At 32.3% G+C, this 23,774-nt stretch overlaps 1 protein-coding gene across 2 annotated transcripts in view; it reads right to left on the reverse strand.

Annotated features, from left to right (window-relative positions):
- Window positions 1-4,842: 4,842 nt before the first annotated feature.
- Window positions 4,843-23,774, reverse strand: part of Gbs-70E (Glycogen binding subunit 70E) — a 72,498-nt gene continuing 53,566 nt past the window's right edge. Inside the window, exons 1-3 of one of the 2 annotated variants that reach the window (XM_076397168.1) lie at window positions 22,968-23,066; window positions 12,674-13,742; window positions 4,843-5,713 (exon numbers count right to left, since the gene is read on the reverse strand). In XM_076397168.1, the coding sequence (XP_076253283.1) occupies window positions 12,733-13,742; window positions 22,968-22,974 (1,017 nt within the window). In that variant the 5' untranslated portion in view covers window positions 22,975-23,066 and the 3' untranslated portion in view covers window positions 4,843-5,713; window positions 12,674-12,732. Of the gene's footprint in view, window positions 5,714-12,673; window positions 13,743-22,967; window positions 23,067-23,774 lie in introns of those variants that run through there. The other variant, XM_076397169.1, reaches the window with a different exon arrangement.

A 23,774-nucleotide genomic window follows, 5' to 3' on the forward strand; every position in this document is an offset into this window, starting at 1 on the left:
GGTCAGCCGAAAAATGTATAAGTGCACGAAATATCTTCGGATTCCTCTATCGCTCTCATCATGTCTCCGAAGAGCCAATTCAAGCGCCCCACAAAATTTGATGCAATTTATAATTTTGGTAAAAGAAACCTGTTCTTTGACGCATGATTATGTCTTTGTATATTTATCCAATACGCAGAAAGTAAATGAGCCATAATATCAGTAAGTAACGCAAATTATGAATACAATTATGAAGATGGATTTTACAATTTTCATGTCTTATAGTCATACTTACATTCTAGATTTCTTAGTTTTCTCTTGGTTCTAGATTGGTGACCTCTATTTTCGTCCGAGCTTTGTCGCCACTAAAAAGTAAGCAGGAAAATCAGTCTACGCGTTTTTTTACATACATTAATTATTGCAATTAATGTCTCTATTAAATTAACGGATGCAACTTTTCCCACTACTTGCATCAGATTTCTCAATAATAATATCTGGTAATGACCTACCTTTTCCTTTAAATTCAAACTTATTAAATTAACTATTAATTAATATAATTAATATAATAATATATATTAATATAACTGGTTGAGAGTCGCTTAAAATTCTGATACAGATAATCGATATCACATACGGTTCATATGGCGCTGAACTAAATGCAGCAAAAGCTCTACTTTAATATCAGCGATGTTTTAAACCGTTTTTACGGATACGAGGGTAGTGGAGTGCCCCGCGGATATTTGAAGGAGCTCGCAGAGCACGATGGTGTGGCCCAGATAAATAATAGTGATAGCGTGGGTCGGCCTACCGACGGTAGGTTATTGCTCTGGTCCACGTTACTTCCGTGACTCTTACTTCCATTGCACTTTTTTTATCATTTATTACATCAAGAATTCTCAAATTTTAAGTAAGATTTGAGTTTTGGTAAGTAATAGAAAATAGTATTTTAGTGCGATTAACAGTTCAATTGGAAAGTTCCCAGCCTGACACATAGACGGCGCTACTAGAACTAAATCCATTAGTTTATGAATTATAGCATTTTGAGTGAAGCAACTTTTGTTATTGTGAAAAATATGGATAAAAAATAATTTCGCGTGTTGATAAAATATTGCTTTTTGGAGGGAAAAAAACACAGTTGACGCAAGCACTTGGCTTGATGCCAAGTTTCCGGATACTGCCCCAGGAAAATCAACCATCAAGGATTGGTATGCTAAGTTTAGACGTGGTGAAATGAGCACCGAAGACGGCGAACGCAGTGGATGCCCTAAAGGGGCTGTTGCCGATGAAAACATTTAAAAAATCCACATAATGATATTGAATGACCGTTAATTAAAATCGAATGAAATAGCAGACCCTCTAAAGATATCAACTGAACGTGTACACCATATCATTTACGAATATTTGGGTATAAGAAAGCTCCGTACAAAGTGAGTGCCGAGCGAGCTCACTTTTGACCAAAAACAACGAGTTGATGTTTCAGAGCAGTGTATGAAGATGATCAAGCGTAATAAAACCGAGTTTTTGCGTCGATATGTGACAATGGATGAGACATGGCTTCATCATTTCACTCCGAAGTCCAATCGACATCCGAGTGGATTGTACACGATGAACCCACTGCAAGTATAGGAAAACGCAACAACTGGCAAGGTTATGGCGTCTGTATTTTGGGATGCGCATGGAATAATTTTCATTGACTACCTTGTAAAAGAAAGGGCCATCAACAGCAACCATTACATAGCGTTATTGGACCGTTTAAAGGACGATATCGTCGAAAAACGCATTTGAAGGAAAAGAATGTGCTGCTTCACCAAGACATTGCCCCGTGTCACAAGTCAGTGAAAATGATGGCAAAAATCCATGAAATGGGCTTCGAATTGCTTCCTCATCCACCATATTCTCTAGATCTGGCCCCCAGAGACTTTTTCCTGTTTTCAGATCTCAAAAGAATGCTCGCTGGGAAGAAATTTTCGTCGAATGAAGAGATGATCGCCGAAACTGAGGCCTATTTTGAAGCAAAGGACAAATCGTACTACAAAAATGGTATCGAAAAGTTGGAGGGTTGCGATAATCAGAGTGTGCGGGACTTTTCAATTTACCTGTTATATAATTATTTTTTGGGAGCACTGCATAAAATAATAGTTTTTCATTTAGTAATATTTAGTTATGCAATGTATGGAGCCGCTAATCATAGAACGCTCAATATAACCTTTTCGATATTAGATATTTTTGTAATTGATTTAAAGACATTTGCTGGAAAAGCTCATCAAATACCTTTTAAAATGTATAACTATGCTGCTCCGTCGCATGTCAATTTTCGGTTTTGGTTTCAGCGATTTAAACGTGGCGATTTTATATCGATGACAACGAATAGCTTGGAGAACGAGTTTTTGAACAGCTTAGCAGTTCAATCGTAGTAGATCATCCATTAACTGCCGTTTTCTAAAATGCCGTTTAGAACCTTTTCGACATCGCGGTTTCACTGCTTGACGAGCAAAAAGAAAAGAATTTTCTGTGAAGTATTATGAATGGCGATGAAAAGTGGAATTTTTATCCATTGGGAAGCCATCCACATCGACACCGAAACGAAACATTTATGGCCATAAAGTCTTGTTATAAATACGGTCAGAACTGCAACATTCAATTATTAAATGCTCAATGTTAGAATTACCTTTTTTATTCTTGCCGGAGAGAAGTAGTAATGTACTACTTGTTTATTACATTAGTGCATTGCTATTTTCAATCAATATGATACTTGTTATTACTTTTTGAAGCACGAACCTGATTGTTTTTAATTGGTCGAATTACGAATGACGTAGCAATCGTATGAGATAAGATATATGACGTCAAATTGACGTAGTTAAAATATTAACTATCGATCTAATGTGTTTTAAGTTCTTTCTGTCATTCTTGTCATTCTTTTGTCTTTCAGTCAGTAGGATTCTCTGGAGATCATACAAATGAAGAAAAGATCAAGAAAAGAAGAGAGGTTGACTTTGCATTGTCAATCATTCCGCGTGTGTTTCTTGGTGTAATTAAGTGGAGTTCTGGCGAAGTTATCGCAGATGAAGCTATGAGGTCACAAAAGGTAGATTGAAGGTGCTCAACGATCCTTAGCCATGGACTGTTCCAAGTAAGAACCATTTAAGCTCAACGTGTTAGGCTATCAAACGTAGATTGAAGGTGCTTAACGGCCCCTAGCCATAAGCTATTCCAATTATTTGAGGTATTTCTTGGTGTACTTAAGTGGAGTTAGGGCAAACGTATTGCAGCTGATGTTGTAAGGTTCACAAAAGATGGACTGAAGGGATTCAACGAACCGTAGCCATAAACTATTCCAAGTAAAAAATATTCCTTTCTTGGAAGCTAAAGAGGCTTTGAAAAACAACCCTAGTTCATGGATTCCCGGCACATGCATCACATTTTAAGGTCTTAGACCATCAAAGGTGGACTGAAGTGGTTGTGAATCACCATAATTTACTGGAATTTGAACAGAAGCTTGCAGTTCAGAGTGAACGGCCACCAAGAGGGTATTGCAGTAGCTCAGTTTTCTAGTCGTAGTCTATGGGGATCTGGAGTTACCAAAGCTAGCAAAGTATTCCTTACCATGGAAAATCGGGTAGAAACAGTGCCATATCGAAGGACTTCAAAGACAAACTGGCGGGCGAAGATACAGGCGATACTCAAATTATAAGCTGTTCAGACGGAATAACGATCACGTACATCCCTGTGACCGTTTCTTTAGGAGGAACGCGTTAACGGCCCAGGGCCCAGAGTATCCATCTGTATTTTTAACTACCTGAATGGTGAACGAGTGAGACGGACTGGTCTGTTTTAATCCTCATTGTCGCTTTGTCAGCTAGTCGCATTTTCTTTCTCTTAAATAATATACTCAATTAAATTAAAATATTGTCTTTTCTAACCTTTTTCACATATTATAACTTATCTTAAAAAACTAGACGCATCAGATATACCTTCAACATTAGCCATTTATTAACCGACTTCAAAAAAGTAGGAGGTTCTATATGATCGATTTTCTTTGAAGATAGTGCCGAGCCCAAACAATACAAAAAAAAAATAATTTGGTGTCATATACACAAAATTAAATTAGGAACAAAACAAACCTAATTTGATGGTCGTACCGATTTCAAACTGATCTGTTAGTAATAGTTAAAGTAATATAATAAATAGATAAATAGGTTTACTAGGTACTAAGCTAAATTGTATGTATATAGTAGAATATAAAATAGGTGTAGTATATAAGTTAAATAAGGTTTTTGTTTATTTTTATTTAGTTATTACAACGATTATTATGTACATATTTTATTTTAAAAGGTTTTTTTATGTTATTTAAGAAAATAATCATCCATCATCAATCGTATGTTATTTAAACTTTTTATTTCTATTGTCACTATTAGGGATGCAAAATAGCCTATTGGTAGGCCTGTCAAATATATTTGCCGCCTACATTCATTTATTAAAATTATCGTCACGAAATGTTTTAGTAGATTTGTCATCTTGTTATCGATGATCATAATTTAGATATATCTTAGTAATTGTGGGACACTTTATTTAAGTAATTAATGGATACTTGTTTTAGGTATTCTCACAATTCCTAACTGGTGACCTCAGATCAACAACTTCTATCATATATAATCTCTTTAGAGTATATAATCCTGCAATTATTAGTTATCTTGCCAAATGTTATACTAATGGTATTTTATATTTTTTCTTTTATATTTTCAACCATATTTTTGATACAAGTCAATGTTTTTGATTATTGGCACCCATTACCATTATAATTGAGTACTAAACCTATATTTGGTACGTGTGTTGGAATATACAAACTGAATGAAACTAAACATAATAATGTAACATTATTTTAATAACAAAATAACTGTACAACATAGGATAAACAATGTAGAGGGCACATAGTTGGCCGAATATCTTCGCGAATAAAAAACTAACTCCTACAGCTACAGATTTACAAAGAGAAAGAATAAGACAAAAGTAAAATGAAGCACTAAAACATGATCATAACATCTTACCAACTAGGGACTGTAAAAACAATAAAATACGCAGTGATAATTATAATAATTATATACAGGGCGAATCAGATTTTTCTTCGAAAAATATCACAAAATATTTTGCATTTTCGATAACGCGCACTATCTCGGATCAAGCATACATCGCGTCATTCAACTAACTAGGACAGCACCATGCACAGCTCGTATTCAGTCAGTTTGTAACATTTTAAAGAAAAAACCGATATTTGCTTACAAGAGATAAGAGTAAAAACTTAAAAACGACAAAAATAAAACACCTAAACCTAAAACATATTTAGTACTGTACAACTTAACGTGATAAATGAACTTAGAAACAATATTATTCACAACAATAAAAATATCAGTCTTTCATTTGTTTTTCAGTAAAGGTACGTTATACAAGGCATCGAGTTACCACTTATATCTGTATATATATTATTTATTTGTATTTCTTCTTGTATTAAGCTTTTGGCACTATAAAAACGACGTATTATCACTTTAATTTCGCTATAATCTATCACAGCTCCGGCGGATCTGGCGTTTCTATTTCTCCTGTTTTTTTTGTAATTACTATTTTTCCATCATTTTGGTTACTTTCTTTTCTGCGTTTTCTTCATCGTTAAATATTTCAGGGTTCCGGTCAAGGTCTTGTTTCTGTTCCAGAATAAGAGTCAACTTCTTCGTAAGAGCATCTGCAATCAAAAACAGAATGGAATTAGTACTTTAAAAATACATTACGAAAAGTTACTGTGAATTATATATTCGTTATGTACCAAGTGGAATATCTATTATATATGGAAGGTTACATAACAATATCTTATTTCATTAAATAATATTATACTAAGCTAACATATTTGCAACCCTCTTAGATTGCTTTCTGCTTCGATTACGAAAATCGAGACAATTTGATGCGAATACATTACGCGTCATTACACATCTCTAGGGTGAGAGATTGCGTTGTCATAATGACAAAGAAAATTTTGGTATAGCATTGAAAACTGAAATTTATATGAAATCATATAGAAAATAACATATATATTTTATTAATTTAATTTGAAGTAACCTTTATGGTAGAACATATAGTCAATGGCTTTCACACCAAGTCCTTCTATTTTATTTGCTATTAAATTCGAAAATAAAGACGAATTATTTGAACTTTAGCAGAAATATTTAAGATATATTCTAGAGTATATAGTTTAACATCTGGCATAGACTTGTATATATAATATTGTAGACTTTTAGACACAAAGAGTGGAAAAGTATAACCAAAGAAAAAAAATATACCTAGCATTAATTGTTTCGAAACGCATTTGATAGAGTATGAAGAGAAATGCTAAATAATAAATATCAATACTGTCAATACAGGAAATATGAAATCGAGCACCCTCAAAAACCCTGCAGGACTAAGACAACACGGAAGCTTAAGCCCAAATATGTTTATAATATTAATGGATGAATATAAAGGAATAGAAAAAATAAAACAACTGACAGGCTAGATCACCTATAAGAAATTTTAAACAGATTGAAAATAACAGTAAGAGAATAACTAAAACCAAAAGGAAGTGGTGATGGGCGAGCCAGAACATACAGACATTCAAATTGAAGATGTAAAAATTGAACAAATGTATTTAAATATTTTGGTATAGAAATGTAAGGTAATGGGAAACAGGAAAAATAAATTAATGCAAGAATTGGAAAAACTATTACTTCGCTCTAATTAGTAAATTTATGACAAAAAAGAAATATGAAGCAAAATCAAAGTGTACAATATATAGAAGAATCTTGATATGCGAATCATAGATATTAACAAGGATAAAAGCAAGATATAAGCAGTCGAAATAAAACACTTGAAAAGAGTTAGAATTGTAATAAAGGAAAACGTTTCAATATTGAATATATAATTCTATTCAATTCAATAAAACAGCACGTTATCAAAATTTATGAAGTCTGGACATTGTAAAGCAAAACGTTTGCCGATTTATAACTTGTAATTATTATCACTAACGTTTTGATGAATTTTGTAGACATTTTTTGAATGAATTTTACACTTTTACAAACTGCACTTAGTAGTATACTCAACGTCATCTATGATATGCATGGGCAATTTTATTGGAAAAATTATGATATCGAATCAGTAGAAGAGTACATAGAAAGGACACAACTTACTTGATGGGGAGGACATAGAGATAGGTGAAGAGAAAGACCAAAGGCAGAAGAGAGTGGAAGAGGCTAAAAAGAGAGAGATAGAGAAAATAGACGCTCTTTATAACATGCCATCATCTTTTAGTGGTACAAAATGTGTTTAAATTACATATATATGATTATATACACTGAAATACGTTTATTTTATGTTATTATGCTTATTATTACTTTTTGTGTTATTAGCTAAAAATAAATGATGCATAATCTAAAATAAAATATGTTTAGTAAACAAATATAACCGACTGGAAAAATTAAATAAAGAACTCACTAAAAATTTTAAAAAAATCAAAAGTCGGTGCCTAATCGAAGCAATTATATTATTATTTTATTAATTTTGATTTGTTGTGTTGGTAATTTAATTTTTTCACAAAATTATATTATTAAGTTTGTATTGTTTGAGCTCGGCACCGACTTCAAAATGATCAGTTGGTTAAAATAATATAAAACTCACTAAGTTCGTTATTTATTTTTTGTCGGTTCAAGTTTTTTAAATATTATTTTTCTTTTTTTAGTGTTCGATATTTACTCGATAAATTACGCAGTTATTTAATTTAATGTTACAATGGGTAGGCCAAGGTGCAACCCGTATGAGGAAAAATAGGAATAAAAAAACAATGATTGAAAATAAGGAGCGCTTCAGGCACCGGGTTCCGCTACCTCTAGGTGATGTGACAAATGTTCTAACTAAACAACAACAAAAAGTTATTGTCCCCGCCGAGAATCGAACTCGCGACCTCCGTTTGGGAGCTAAACACTTTAACCATTACACTATAGAAGCAGTTGTCTATAAAATGTCTACGAAGTCTTATATACTACAGTTAATAGCAAAAATGTAAACTCAATGGCTTTTGCACTGAACCAGTTTCGATTTTCTGTCACATCAGCTCAGCATTAACATTATACCCAAATACCTGATTATTTTAGATAAAAAATATGTGAAAACTTTGTGTACCTCTGAAATTTGATAGTTTCCCTCGATTTCCCTCGTTCTCCCCAAGATATCCTGATTTAGATCCAATGAGACCACCTCCGAAGTGCACTCTTTCAAATAAAAAAAAAATTTAAAAATCGGCCCAGAATTGACGGAGAAATCGGCGAACATACATTTAAAAAAAGTACACAGTTCACATAGAACCTCCTCCTTTTTGGAAGTCGGTTAATGACAAAAGGGCATAATATCAGTAAGTATCTAGAAATTATTTTTAGAACATTCCCCTTTAATTAGCTGGAAGTTTACCGATTAATTTAACCTAAATCATTTTAATAGGACTAGCATATTGTTTCAGGAACACTCTGTATTTCATGTTCTATGCGAAAAAGCACTCCGAACTAAACCGACAATCTAATGTTAAAGTTCACCTCTTTCACTGACCCTGTACGGTTGGAATTTTCCCCTATTAGCGGCTTTCAACCAAACCGCACTCGCTGCGCCATCTGGGTCTATGTCTATCGGTTGAATTTTAATTTAACCATACATTTTTCCGTACTATAATTGATCGGAGTTTATGCTATTTCTCTGATCTAAAAATAGTACCGTACTTATTTCCATAGCGTTGTTTTATAACAAAATAGAAAGCCGGACAAGTTTTATATAATGTCTTGATATTAACTGCAAAAAAAACTGGTTCTAAAGCGGTGCGTAGCCCTTGGAAAAGTAACACAGTAAATCAGACGTTCTCGATAAAATTACGACTCGAAAATAACAATATTTGGCAGCTATGATTAACCGAGTGAAATTTAAAGCATCAATGGCAAAAAGGGATAACCTAAAAATATTTAGCCGCAAAAATATTATATCAACCAATTACGGGTTTTGAAAAATATTTATGAAATAAAAATAAGATTATGCAAAGTGACTCGCTCCAAAATGATATTAATTATCATTGGTAATTTTAATTTATTCTGATAGGTTTCGACATTCCAATATAATAAACTTAATGAGCATAATCTCATAATAAATGATACACAAAACGTTTAAATAAAAGTTAATTCATATTAATGTAATATATTAAAATACCGATGAGCACTGAATGTCGCGTAATCTTTCTAGAAAAAAGATAAAAAGCGCTTACCCGCTCGCCATTCTGCAATTATTTTATGTTCTCATAAAAAAACAGTTCAGTATCTGCCAAGATTATGCTTTATCTGACCTTATTTCAGTTCTACTGCAGTTGCGACATATCGTATGCTATTTACAAGTCGAATAAACATTATATTAAGTACCTTCACCGTACTTATACTGACGTTTTATTTTAAAAAAATACATAAAAATTGCATAATTGCTGTCAAGATCTTGTCATTCATGTCAATTATTTTCATTTGAGGTTTATCTAGATTGTAACCTCTCTTTTTATTTAACGAGGTTATCTAGTCGCTCGTATTTAAATCATGTTCGTGTTAGACATTTAAATAATTGCAATTATTGTTTTTATTGTGGACTATAAAGAAGGATATTTTCGGTAGATATACATTTTTTATTTTAAATAATCCATGGGGTAATTAAGAAAAGGTGATAATTGATAAACGTCCGAAAAACTTTACGTAACTGTTACACCTGGCGTCATCTATAGCATTTTTGCCTAAATAACTTGCTTTTAAAATTATATTTTCTTCATTATATTTATAGAATTTGTTTTAACCATTAAATAATGTTTACTGTACCCTACTGACAGATATCATAGTTTTGTCAATACCAATTGTTATTATTGTTTTGTTTTCTTGTATGATTAAGTGAAATTAGTATTATTAATTATTTATATTCATTTTGAAACTATGAGGGTGGTTCTCGATAAATTCTCAGTCGTAAAAAGTAGAAAGATGCATTGCAGCTGATCCTTGACAGAGATAATATACTCGTGATGTATGTGGGCAAGTATGAACAAGAAACACAGTACTCGTCTGTTAATATATGAATACAAGTGGTACGACGGAAGAGAATAATTGGCACTGATTTAGGAAAATATGCGGGTGGTATTTACTATAGTGCTTGAGGAAAACGGTAAATTAATATAATAAATATATATTTTAAATCAGTGGTAAAGGCGAGATGATGAAGAATGTTTTTTCAGTCTACATATTAATCGGCTTAGAAAAAAAAAATTGCCTCCTTGTTTGAGGAACACTGAAGCACCGGGAGGCGTGAAATTTGGCACGGTTAAATCCTATACGAAGGAAGAATTTTTAAGCCTAATCTTTTTGTGTAACATAACCTACAAGTAAGTAAATTCTTATAAAAAAAATGAGCGTAACCAGGAATAGCCGCCAAGTCACTGACAAAATATATAAACAAATATTTTAGGTTCTACTTTCATTAGATTTGACCGGCCCGATGACAGCTCCAATTCTAATACGGTATATTATTCCCCGTTTCTGTTGTACATGAGTCAACTACGAGCGTGTAATTTTACGTTGGGACGTAAATTTGGCAGCGCTGTACCGCAAAATGCCGGCAGAGCAATTCTAAATCGGAAGACAAGTCCTTATGTTTTGTATTTGGAACGATATTAACACGGAAAGCGACTGAGTTAACATTATTAAATGATTTGCTTCAATTTTAAGCAGTGTTTTTTAAAGATTTTATATTATTTGTCGTTATTCCCATATTGCTGCAATTACGAACTTGCCACTCATTAATTAGCCATTAACAGAGGTACGATTATATAGTGTTATATTTTACATTATTTGTAGGGACAACAAATTAATGTGTTCGTTTTATCGGAAAGTATATTAAGCTGTACAGAAAAGCGCGACATATACAATATAAAATTCGAGAATAGCAAGAATCGCCTGTCCTCTGTTTACAAGGTATTTAGATTTTCGCTGTAGCTTTTTTCCAATCCACTTTAAATGTTAACAATTTCAATTAGTTTGATGAACTCGGAACAGTTAAGAAAAATTTTTTTGCTCAAGAACTGGTTTTAATTATATACGTATATCGTATTCAATATATCGTATCTAGTATATCAACGTTTTAACATAGTTTATCATTTCATTAGAGGTAATTGTAAAATGTATTAAGATTTTTTCTGTAAATTTTGTTGGTATTAACTTACCATTTTAGGTTTCATTAGTACAGTAACCAAATATTGCAGATAATAAATAAATTAATTTGGGCATGAAGAGTCAAAATGAAGGTATTAGCAATTACAAAATAGTTTCATTTGTTGATGAGTTTTTAGTCCCCATATTGTGTCCCACATTGGCAAAGTAGAAAGCAGAAGATTAACGAAAGCCATAAAAGGTAGATTAAAGATCAGCTATCTGCAATGGTGAGATTCCAGAATATTACATAAAATAATAGTTTGAAATAAATATATTTGCTGATGAGATAATAATATGATAGTTGCTATTTTAAAGATAACAATGGAATAAAAAGTAGATGAAGATGTAATAAAATTTAGGTAAAGAAATTATTCTTAAATCAAACATATTTTTTTTTGTCGTTCACTATATATTTTATGTGAAAAATATGTATAAAAGATAAAATTTAATAAGAATTAAAATAGAAATTATGAAATAAATATGATGAAAATATGTAGAAAAATAGAAAATGAATACATGGGACAAAGAGAAGAAAATATGAATTATTAACAGTATTTGGTAAAAAACTTAAGCATCTGGTAGATATTAATATGTTTAACAGTGAATGCAATAAAATATGTAACTATATGACAATTTATTCTTTGAACCTTTTATCAATTATTTTAGTTATTTTATAGGCCTAAGTTTTGAAAAGTGATTATAAATACATTAAATATAATTTTTATATTGTAACAAATAAAGTGCCTAATTGTATTCGATATTATTTTAATTAATACAAAAAATTGTATTACTTCATTTAATATTCCATTTTTATGTTTATAACATAAAAATAAATCAAAACCATATATACTTGATGCTCTGAAGTTGATACAGTTCTGAAAATACTCTTATTCATGATACTTCTACGTTATAATATTCAGTGGTGAAGTAATTTAAACTTATTAATACTTTGCTAATTTTTAAAACTCAATGGAAATTAGATTTAATTAAATTCCATTCCGTATTTTACTCCATTATGGGAGAAACATGATTAACTTAATAAATTGTGGTTGAATTTCGACCACAAGACAATCACTAGTTTTCATTAAATGTCAAGACAAAATATTTTAAAAAAATTCATAGGATAGTGCTGCAGTTTTTATTGACATGGTATTACAATGTTGGCAGTATTTTCTAAATTGGTAGGCCTGAAATTATTTAATTTATGATTTCAGTTGAACTGAGTACTTGAAATTAAATGGTCAATCAAGTATTTTTCAGCGTGCTATACCGTGACCAAATATAGTTAGCATATAATCAAAAAGTATCATCACCATTGGTTTATTGGATCAACATTTAATTTTAACTATAATAATATACTGCTAAAGAACTATGTGTTTATAAAGGTTTATAAAAAAATGGGTACTTACAAAAATTTGATATATATCTCTGCAACCCTGCTAAAAATACAGGGCCATCCCGACGGCATCTACCAATATGGAGATGAATTCTCGAGATGGTTCCAGCTGGCGAACTGGGCCCACGAGTCCAGCTTGGCTTGGGACGCGTCTCGACACTTGTTTTCGATTTTGACACCGTTCGGCGCCTGGACGTTCTTCTTCTTGTCGTAGATTGAGTTTTCGGATAGTGATCTGTGGATCGGGTTCATGGCCTTCTTCACTATGATGTAGTTCGCGCTATCGTTACTGTCCCAGTACTCGAGACCATCACACTTGAAACAGACGCAAAATTCCACGCGCCGGGATTTGGGCGGAAGATTGATCTTGAACGAGAAGGTGTCGAAGACCACGTAGGTTCCAGTTCCGGGAAGGTTGTTCGGGACGAAGTTGCAGAAAGCGTCTTCGTGTGTTTTCCAGTCATCTATTGACATCCTGACAAACACTTCCTTGTGGAAGGCCAAGTTCTTTACCTTAACGGTACCGACCACCTGTTCGTCAGCCTCCTTAACTATAACGTTTTCCAGCGACACCATCATGGTATCCAGTTTCTTTCGGAACGTCACGTAGTCCGAAGCGGGCTGAGGAAAGGTCACCTCCCACGGTTCCTTCCGAACCTCCGGCTCAGCCGTGACGCCTTGAGTGACCTCAGCGAGGAACCTCATGCTCCACAAAGGCGGCACGTTAGACGGCTCCGTCATCACCCGCACGTGGGTTAACGACATACCTTTGTCATCGGCGAACACTACTTTTTTCTTGAGCTTGGTGGGACTGGTCGGATCCTCATCGCTGGACGACGAAAACGAATCTTCATTGGGTCTGATGACCAGACATGGTCTCTTCGGGGACACGACCGGCGCGGCAACGGCTTTCGGGTATATGGTGAAGCTGTGTTGGGTTTGTCTGCAGCTGGACGATCTCTGCAGACGGGGGAAGGATGCAAAGTCACTGAGGAAGCTGGTCGGCGGGCTGTGACTGAAGACAGGCGGGCTGTGCGGTAGGAACATCTCGTAATCGATCATGGAGCACATTGGGTTGCGTTCTGCAAAGAGAAAAGGTACGAATGAACGTCGAGTCGATACGTTAACAGATAAAAGTAGTCGGATTAGACAGCAATTGTTGCGAATTAAAATTAAAAGTCCAATAAATAATGTCGTCGATGCCATATAATCCCACATATAAATATTTGTCAATGAGAAGCCTATAAATAGTTTGTTTTATTTCACGTAAAACATCGTAGCGTGCCGTTTTAAGATCTGCAATGATACAGCGAAACTTCAGTTAAAGTATTAAACGACTAGGCGCTTTAAATTTCACACTGATTTTAATACCTTATAAATCAACAACGGACACATAATTCCTGTAATTTTATTAATGGCTGATAAATATATTCTACACTAATATTGGTGTATAATATAACTAGAAATATTAATTTGCTAGTTAATCGTCCTAATAAATTGTATAATTATTATGTATTATCAAATTAAATCTATTATCTATTGTGACGCTTTACTTCGCCATCAGTTATTTAACGTATTAAAGGCTTAACAGATCGAGTAAATTGACTTTTGCATATGACCGATAACCACACGTAACAACGTAAGATATATTATCAAACAATAATAAAATATTTGCGTGTATATATAGATATAGGTTGTCAAGAAATTAATTTCGGTATTTTGATGTAACATGAAACCAAATAATAAGCGATTCAATTAATTTATAACTAAAAGTCTTCTTGCCAAAAATATGTATTTTTATATATTGTGTCTTGATTATATCAGCTCCATATTGTTTTATTTTTTCCTATAGAGGTTTAAGCGTCTATGCTTAGAAATATAAATGTGTAGGTTTTACTACCATAGAGCAAACCGAGTATATAGTCTATCCAAAGAAGTTGTGAACTTACATCGTCAAGGTGTTTAATGTATTGCCTGCAGCAATTTGTAAATTTGTTTCAGAAGCAGATAATATTTTCCTTCTCATTTTATTCCAATTAAAAAGAGATACAATTCTGTCTGATACGTTCGAACAGGTAAACGAATGATCTTGCAAAAGTCGTTTGGTTGTCAAATGTCTGTAAAAGTCTTCAACATATTAATTGTAACGTTAATATATAATAATACTATAATAATATATTATAATATTAATTATAAATATTAAACATTAATTATAGCTAATTATTAAGTATTTTTAGCGTGTTGCAGTTGCACTGAATATTAGTATAGCACGGTTATTAAAATATCTCAAAAAATTAAAAATTGAATCTTAGATTCACCGAAAAGAAACGGTCCTCGTACGAAGCGGATGACGAATCAACATCAGCTTATTGTTCTTTCAGAGATCAAATATATGAAAAGTATTAAAAAAGTCATTTTTTTCAATATTAATATGGTTTAATACAATTATTTCAGATGAAACTGTCTGGAAAGTATCCATAGATAGCTTAGAGCTAAGAGATATGGTCTTTGAGGCATGTAGAATATGCTTTCGAACACTTTTAGGTAATATAGGATTTAAATGGTGTAAAAATAATCCGCAAAGAGTTCTAATGGAACTTCCAGATATTGCTTTTAAAAGAATAGAAATTTTAACAGCATATAATAGAACAAAGGAAGACTTATTATTTTGATGTTTGTATTTAGATGAAACATGGATATTTCAGAATGGGACATTGGGTCACTCATAGCAACATAACAAAAAACTGTGTTAAGACAATGAAAGTTGTTGGAAAAAGGTAAACGTTGGAATAACATTTCATTAAGTATTATCAATGGTAACAGATATATTGTTCTTGTTTTTAAAATTGTTGAGTAGGAATTGTTAATAACACCTTTGATTTAGATGAATTAGGTCATACACTTAGTTATTTATTTGAATTAAATTTGCTGAATGTGGGATTATGATTCAATGCTGACTTCAAACTGTAGGAAGTTGTATTGTAGAGTGTAAACGATATATATGCATAGATATATGTGTCTACCTCATGGGTGATATGGAAAAGAGTTTAATGTAAATATAATAAAACAACTCTCACCTATAGTCTATTATATAGATGTCTCACCTATATTTTGTACATACGTAATTTAAATTTGTGACAATAAAACGTCGCAATGTTGCCGCATCAACTCTGAGTTTCGCTTTGACATATAACAAAATTCTAATCTAAATAAAATAATTGAACAAAAATGTTATCAAATATAATTTATTTTAACATTAGTGTACATCTAAAAGTACAGCTAATTATACAGCCACAATGGTTTATAGGTTAGAGTTATAACCCCTTATCATTATTGCTTTCAATAATTTTGGATACGTCTGACAACCGGGCAACTTTGACAGGCTCATTCGTTTACGTATTCGAGCTAATCAGATAGCATTGTGTCGTTTTTAACTAGAATAAAATGAGAAGGAAAATATTATCCGATTCTAAAACGAATTTACAAATTGCGGCAAGCAATACATTAAATAACTGGATGACGTTATGTACAAAAAAAAACTTCGAATAAAGCATATAAACTATTGTGGCTATATAATTAACTCTACTTTAAATTATTTAATAATATATGTAATAGATATTTGATAATATAAAAATAAATTATATTTGATAACATTTTTGTTTCATTATGTTATTTAGACTAGAATATTGTTATATATCAAAGCCAAAATAACCTAAAACTCAGAGTTGATGCGGCAACATTGCGATGTTTAGACGTCAAAAATTGAGATGACGTAGGTTCACTGATACTTTGGAAAGACTTTACAGTTATATGAAATCTCAATCACATTAAATTTTTAAAATTACTATTCTTAATAAGTTATATATGGTCTTGTTGTTATCTATGTTAGTTTTCGTAAACAATACCAGATATTTCTCAAAATAATTTGTTATAATCAAATTTAATTTTTATTAATTAAATTATTTCATTTTACAATATCTATATATATAATGTAATGAGTGTCTTCTATAATGTAATTTAATCAATTATGGCTAACATTAATATTTTTATTACTTTTCTCATGACTATTTAATGGTATACTAAAAAAGTCATCTCAGAATAGAAAGGTATAGTAAATACACCACATTCTTTTCCACAGTTCCCACTGGTGCTTCGTGCGTACTGCAAACTTCACGATAGGCTGTAAACATTTGTTATAGTAATGGTAATTGTTATACGTCAAGTATGACATATACCAATCGAGTGTCGTCCTTTCAAATCTAACCTCAATCTAAAACGGAAACTATTCATTATCGGATCGTCTGTTCGAGAGATGGCGTTACAGCGTTTTAATAATTTTAACGTTACAATGATATATTACAGTTAATTTCATTTTTAAAAACCAACAGATTTGATGATATTGTTGATTGAAAAGAAATCATTAATATCAGGTAGATAATGAGGCTTCTTTGCGAGATAAAATGTATGCCAAAAATAAATTGCATTACATATTTTCAATTTAAGGAACTTAAGATGGACTGATAGAAGTTATATGCTCCAGATTAGTATCGCAGTAAAGATGCTTACATTAACAGAGAGAACATATTGCATATTGCAAAATATTTGTATATTAATATAATATTAAAATAAAAAACTCTTTAATAATCTTGAACATACTGCAAAACTACAACATAGACTATAATTCAATCACGAATATAACTCTTTTGCTTTCATATTTTGCGTCATTTGATTGGTCCAATTTGTTCATACTGCTGGGGCCAATCAGATCTGGTGATTTTAAATTGTTCCGCCTTTGTTTTTACAGCCATATATTGTTTATTCATTTAAGTATATTTAATTAATATTTTCAAAAAGAAGATCAGGATAAAAAGTAAAACTATTTCCCTCTATAATTTCTTTTTTTAATTAAGGCATATCAATAATTATAGATAAATTTGTTTTAGAATAATTTTCCAACTTCTTTACACAGTCCGAAGAAAATGAACGGTAATGGTGATTTTACCTTTATTGGATACCAACAAGTCATCAAGAATTAAGCTATAAGGAGTAAGACACTGGTATTTGTCTGTATGGTACTATATTTCGGTTCAGTTGTTGACTTCACCAATAACACATTTTACACAAAAACTTTCTTACGCTTTATGCTAACACTGGATGGAACTCTGAGGCTAGCCCCATCAATACTTATATTTGTTTTGTTTTAGTTAGGAAGTAACTAACTGCTATTTGAAACTATTTAAGAAACTGTAACTACTTGAAACATTTTGTTTAATTTCAATTAAACATTAAAAAAAATCAAACGACACTAGCATTAGATGGATAAAGTACTTTCTCATTTTTCTTTTTTCAGAATAACCACATCTCTTTATTTCTGCCTTCGATTGTTTTTTTCTTTCTTTATTAAATGACAAAAATTTGTAAAAAGTACCAGTTGTAGTGGTATATCAAGAGACAATTGAAAATAAAGTGATATATTTCAAACCAAATTTAATTCATCTATCAACTTTTTCATCAACGTTTTGTTTTGTCTTTATGATGTACCAACTCTCGCAAGATATCGCTATCTTCAATGTGTTGTACATGAATATGGAACACTGACACTGACAATTGCGATTTTGGTGATGAAATATAATAATGTAAACGTTTATGTGCTGTATGTCACTGCTGTACTGTTTTTAGTCATTCATCATTTTCTGATAAATATTGAAATGCTTTAGTAATAACGTATTTATTAACATATATTTTCCTTGCAGTGTTAACGTTTCCTATCATTTTCAGGAATCATAATCAAGTCAAAAAAGAAAAAAAAGTTAAAAAAAGAAAGTCAAAAAAGCGACAACTATGTTAAATCGGTGAATGCGAAAATGCACGAAGTGTATATTGAATAAAAAGAAATGACAATAATATAGTGACAATATATGCAGAAGAAATTACAATCTTAGCATCTCATTAGAACCCAACAACAGCATAAACACATCTTAATGAAATACAGCTGTTGCAGAAAACCTGGCGTATAACCAGTAGAACAAAATTTATCCCTGTAACTTTTACCTTGCATAGAAAAACATATCCCCAATATTAGTAAATATTAATAATTGCCTAGTCCCTCAGAATGACCCTGCTCTAACATCTTCAAGGCTTTCAATACAAAGTCTTGCGTGCTATAAATGTTAGTTTTAAACACTTCGAAAGAGTGTCAAGTGCACCCCAATGGATTTGGAAATATGAATTTTTTATTTCAATATGGAAAATGGAAGTGATACAGTATGATAAATTTGTAGAATCCATAACGAGTATAATTACTGTATGAATTATAGTCAAGTACTTCGAAAGAATGACAGTGCATTCCTATGGACTTGTAAATCAGCAAAATGTAAATTATAACTGTGTGTAGATTAAAACGTGTATTACCTGATTAATGGACATATACATATTGTGGAGCAAGATTTAGAATAAGATAGAATAACAGAATCGAATTATTATCATAAGAAATATGTATTGCCCATTGGTCAGATTATTGAAGCATTAAGGGTAGTAAAAATGTATAACTAATTCTATCCTATGATAGAGTTTTGCACTGGTTTTATTAAGTATTATCTGATTGACAATACTGCTACAGTTTAACCCAAATATAACATTAACTAGTAAAATTAAAATGTCGTGACAGTGACTGTAGTGTTTTCAGAATCAATCGCAAAATATCGTTAGCGTTGATGTTAATGAAGTGATATATTATAACCCTTTTCTGTGTCAAATTCCATCACCTAGTTTCGCATCGTCTCCATTCTTGTCGTCAAACAGTTGCGCTCCTACTGTCGTTTTTCTGTAGCGTTTATGAGGCCATCAGCCATAATTTACATACCGTCGTAAAAAAGTCACTTTTCTCATTAACAACTTCGAAAAGCGCAGAAAGGAAACACGTTTTGTGCCTGGCCGGCACGGTTCATTATCAGTAAGAGGTCTCCTGCACGCAATTGCAAATATTTAAAAGCAAGAAAGTCAACCGGCCGCCGCGCTGCCCAGAGAGACAGAAAGAAAGAAAAAAACAACCGCCGGAGTTTGTTACGATACTGCTCGCGGTTACGACCTGCCTCAATACCACCGTTAACAACAACCGTTGAATTGATTTAACCTCAAGGAGTAGTCGCGGAGCATTACGAATAAATAGCGGCTGAAAAACTGGCGTTATTCGAATTTTCGCGATATGATCGTCGTTCGTGTCTACACACGGCCGCCAATAGTTATTGTTACTAAATGAAACCATTTAGATTATTCGTTTCCTCGATAGATGGTGCTACACTGTTATGCTTCTTTTATTAACGGGCGTCTGGTAATAGAAGAAGTGATAATTGTGACGTTTAGCTCAATTTATTTATGTTTTGTTTTACTTAGATTTATCGATTATATATAACGATTACTTGGATTTTTACTATATTCAAAAAATTGGAATATGATAAAAGAAATGGTGAAAAATGTCTCGTTTACTCGAAGAGCCGTAATATGGCGAAAACAGTTATTTAGTCTCATACATAGAGAAGGCTTGTCGGAAGCGAATCGATTCAGTGTAACTTGAGATTTTAAGTTAAACGTCTCGCGAAAATCGCATTTAACGGAATGTTAAAAATTTAATTTACATCTCCGAAAATAATTTAAATTAAAAAAAATCTCTACTAAAAAAAAGATATTTTCAAATATCTAGACTAGAATATCCCATTAAATAAATTAAGCATTATACGTTTCATTTTCGTTATTACCTTATCTGGGCTCCTTAATCCTTAATATTGACTCTAGAAATTATTAATTTTTAATCTATAGGTAGTAATAATATGTTTAAATTTTACTTAAACAATATACTCTATATTAGATATTACTAATGTTTGGAGAATTACCTGCAACAAACCAATTTAACAACCGGGATACTTAAGTGCTTAAAAAAATTGGTTATGTACATAAGAGAATGGGAAATAATTTTTTTCCATAGACAGGCAATATTCAGGGGTCAAACTTATCTGAATGGTATTGACGACAATTTTTTATGAGTCTGCTATCAAAAATCACTTGATATGTGGCATTCTTATGCAAGTATTTGTCAATTTTTTTAGTTGTCATTATTGTATATAGACGGCACCTGATACTATTAGTACGTGATTGCATGCTTTCTGATCATATTTTCCTTTAAAAATACTTTTATTGAGACAAATTGATGAAATATATATTAATCCAAATACTTTTCAAGACTCTCTACAACATTATTCCATCTTTCTGGCAACATGGCGATAGTGTGTCGAAACAGTGATCCATTCATCTAACCATTGTTGTATTTCTTCAGCATTTGGAACCGTATTCCTGTCATGACATGCTGAATCGGTATAAATAGCTGCAATTACTTTTAATCAAAAGGTTTAATGAGTCGCCTAGATACTACTAGAATTAAATCCATGTTTTTTATTAGCCCTAACCCTCAAAAGATGCGTGTATAAATTTGATAGCTGTCGGATCATTAGTTTGTGAATTATAGCATTTTGAGTGAAACAACTTTTGTTACTGTGAAAAAAATTAATAAAAAGGAATTTCGCGTGTTGATAAAATATTAGTTTTTTGAAGGGAAAAAATACAGTTGAAGCGAAGACTTGGTTTGATGCCGAGCTTTCGGACACTGCCCCAGGAAAATCAACCATTAAGGATTGGTATGCTAAGTTTGGACGTGGTGAAATGAGCACCCAAGACGGTGAATGCAGCGGACGCCCAAAAGAGGTTTTTACCGGCGAAAACAAAAAAATCCACAAAATGATTTTGAAAGACCGTACATTGAAATTAAATAATTCAGGAATATTTGGGTATGAGAAAGTTCTGTGGAGGTGGATGCCGCGCGAGCTCACTTTTGACCAAAAACAACGAGGAGTTGATGATTCGGAGCAGTGTTTGAAGATGATCAAGGGTAATAAACTCGAGTTTTTGCGTCGAGATGTGACAACGAATGAAATAGCTCCATCATTTCACTTCGAAGTTCAATCGACCGTCATCCGAGTGGACTGCATACGATGAACCCGCTCTAAAGCGTGGGAAGACGCAACAGTCGGCTGGCAAGGTTATGGCGTCTGTATTTTGGGATGCGCATGAAATAATTTTCATTGACTATCTTGAAAAAGGAAGGACCATCAATGGCGACTATTACATTATTATTGGCGCGTTATTGGACGGTTGGAGGAACGAAATCGCTGAAAAATGACTGCATTTGAAGAAAAAGGAAGTGTTGCTTCACCAAGACAATGCACCGTGTCAAAAATCCACGAATTGGGCTTCGAATTGCTTCCTTATCTACCGTATTTCACAGATCTGGCCCCCAGCCACTATTTCCTATTCTCAGATCTCAAAAGAATGCTCGCTGGAAAGAAATTTTTGTCGAATGAAGAGGTGATCGCCGAAACTGAGGCCTATTTTGAAGTAAAGGACAAATCGTACTACAAAAATTGTATCGAAAAGTTGGAGAGTCACTATAATCAGCGTATCACCCTTGAAGGGAATTATGTTGAATAAAAAAACTAATATTGCCAAAAAATTTTGTTTTAGTACGGTAGGCCGGGGACTTTTCAATTAACCTGTTATCCTTTGTACACCTGGCAACGTGTGGCTGAGCGTTGTCTAATAACAGGATGACTCTTTCAGTAACTCTTTCATTCTGTAGTTACGTGTTATACTTTGCTGATCCTAGATATTGTCCTGATAGATCCCTTTTTCACCGTCAGTCATCAGTATAATCAAGTCAATCAAGTCTTCATCAAATCCACCTTACCAATCATTTTGAAAATTATTTAACAGCTTGAATTAGGTTTCCAACCGAATATTTTCCAGTTCATTCTTGGAATTTTCTTGGTTATTCATGTTATTGGCATCAAAATCTCCAGTGCTAAATTGTTGATACCAAAACCAATAATTAAGATATGATGCAACAGCAGTTAATCAATAAGTTTCTAGAAATGTTTTATAGACTTGGAAAGGAGATTTTTTGAATTAAAATAACGTTTGTAGTGAATATTGAAATTGTTATTTTGAGCGTTCCATAATTCAAACCAACATACAGCGTACACAGTGAATACTAAAGGAATATCAAAGTGATCGAATTTACCTGTTTTCAGAGGCATAAAAATAAATAAATAATTATAATAGTAACTAAAAGTCTCATTTATGACATTCATTATTATTATGATTCTCGTTATTATGATAATTACATTATATAAAATTATTTAATTTCAACTATTTTTTAAAAATCTTACGTTAAAATTTATGTTAAAATATTTTTAAGATACCCCTCATTTTGTTGATGAATATTATCCAATGAATTCAGTCACAGTTCACCCAAACACCAACCACAACTTCCCACAGTGGGCCTACGTCCAGCCACACCAAACTCCAAACCTCAACTGACTTCCTTAGAGTTTTAATACCCGAACTAACTGCGTCTTGGTTTGCATTATAATTATTTTCGTTTTATAAGACTCTCCAAATATTACCTGATAAACAATACATACAAATTATTTGGAGAAGTAATTCCACCGTTGATAAGAATGATTTAATTGTTTGACGTGGCCAGGATTTAAAATCTTTGGTAGAAATGACCGCTCAAATATTGACTTTCAGGTTTTCTTTTATTACACTGGCCAGGTAGACTACAAATATTTGTTCTAGCCAGTATTGGAATTATTAATATTGACTTCTAATGTTAATTTTGTATTTTATCATATTACAGAATATTGCTTTATATTTTCATCATCAATTGGGTATTAGGAATGGTATTTAACTATAAAGGATTTTTAGTTAAAAATCATTTATAGGGTTTTTCATTAGGTAATCCCTTAACCTCAATTGAATTTGCCGTATTTCTCTTAGCAGAATCGCATATAATTCATTCTAAATCCATCCTGTTCTAGCTTATTTTATGCTTGTTCAATAAATTAGAATTATTCTGTAATATACTATAAGCATGCATGTTCGACAGCGATCCAATCATTGTTCGAAGATCAGAAGGGAATATGTTTGGCGAGTGAGTTCGGTGTGCAATTTTTTCTGTTTGTTTAGTTCGGTTTACAGTTCATGTAATATGTGGACAAGAGTTG

Source organism: Rhynchophorus ferrugineus, unplaced genomic scaffold (genome assembly GCF_030347505.1).
Source record: "Rhynchophorus ferrugineus isolate W39M unplaced genomic scaffold, kcgeb_rfMv2 rfM2, whole genome shotgun sequence".
Taxonomy (NCBI): Eukaryota; Metazoa; Arthropoda; class Insecta; order Coleoptera; family Curculionidae; genus Rhynchophorus; species Rhynchophorus ferrugineus.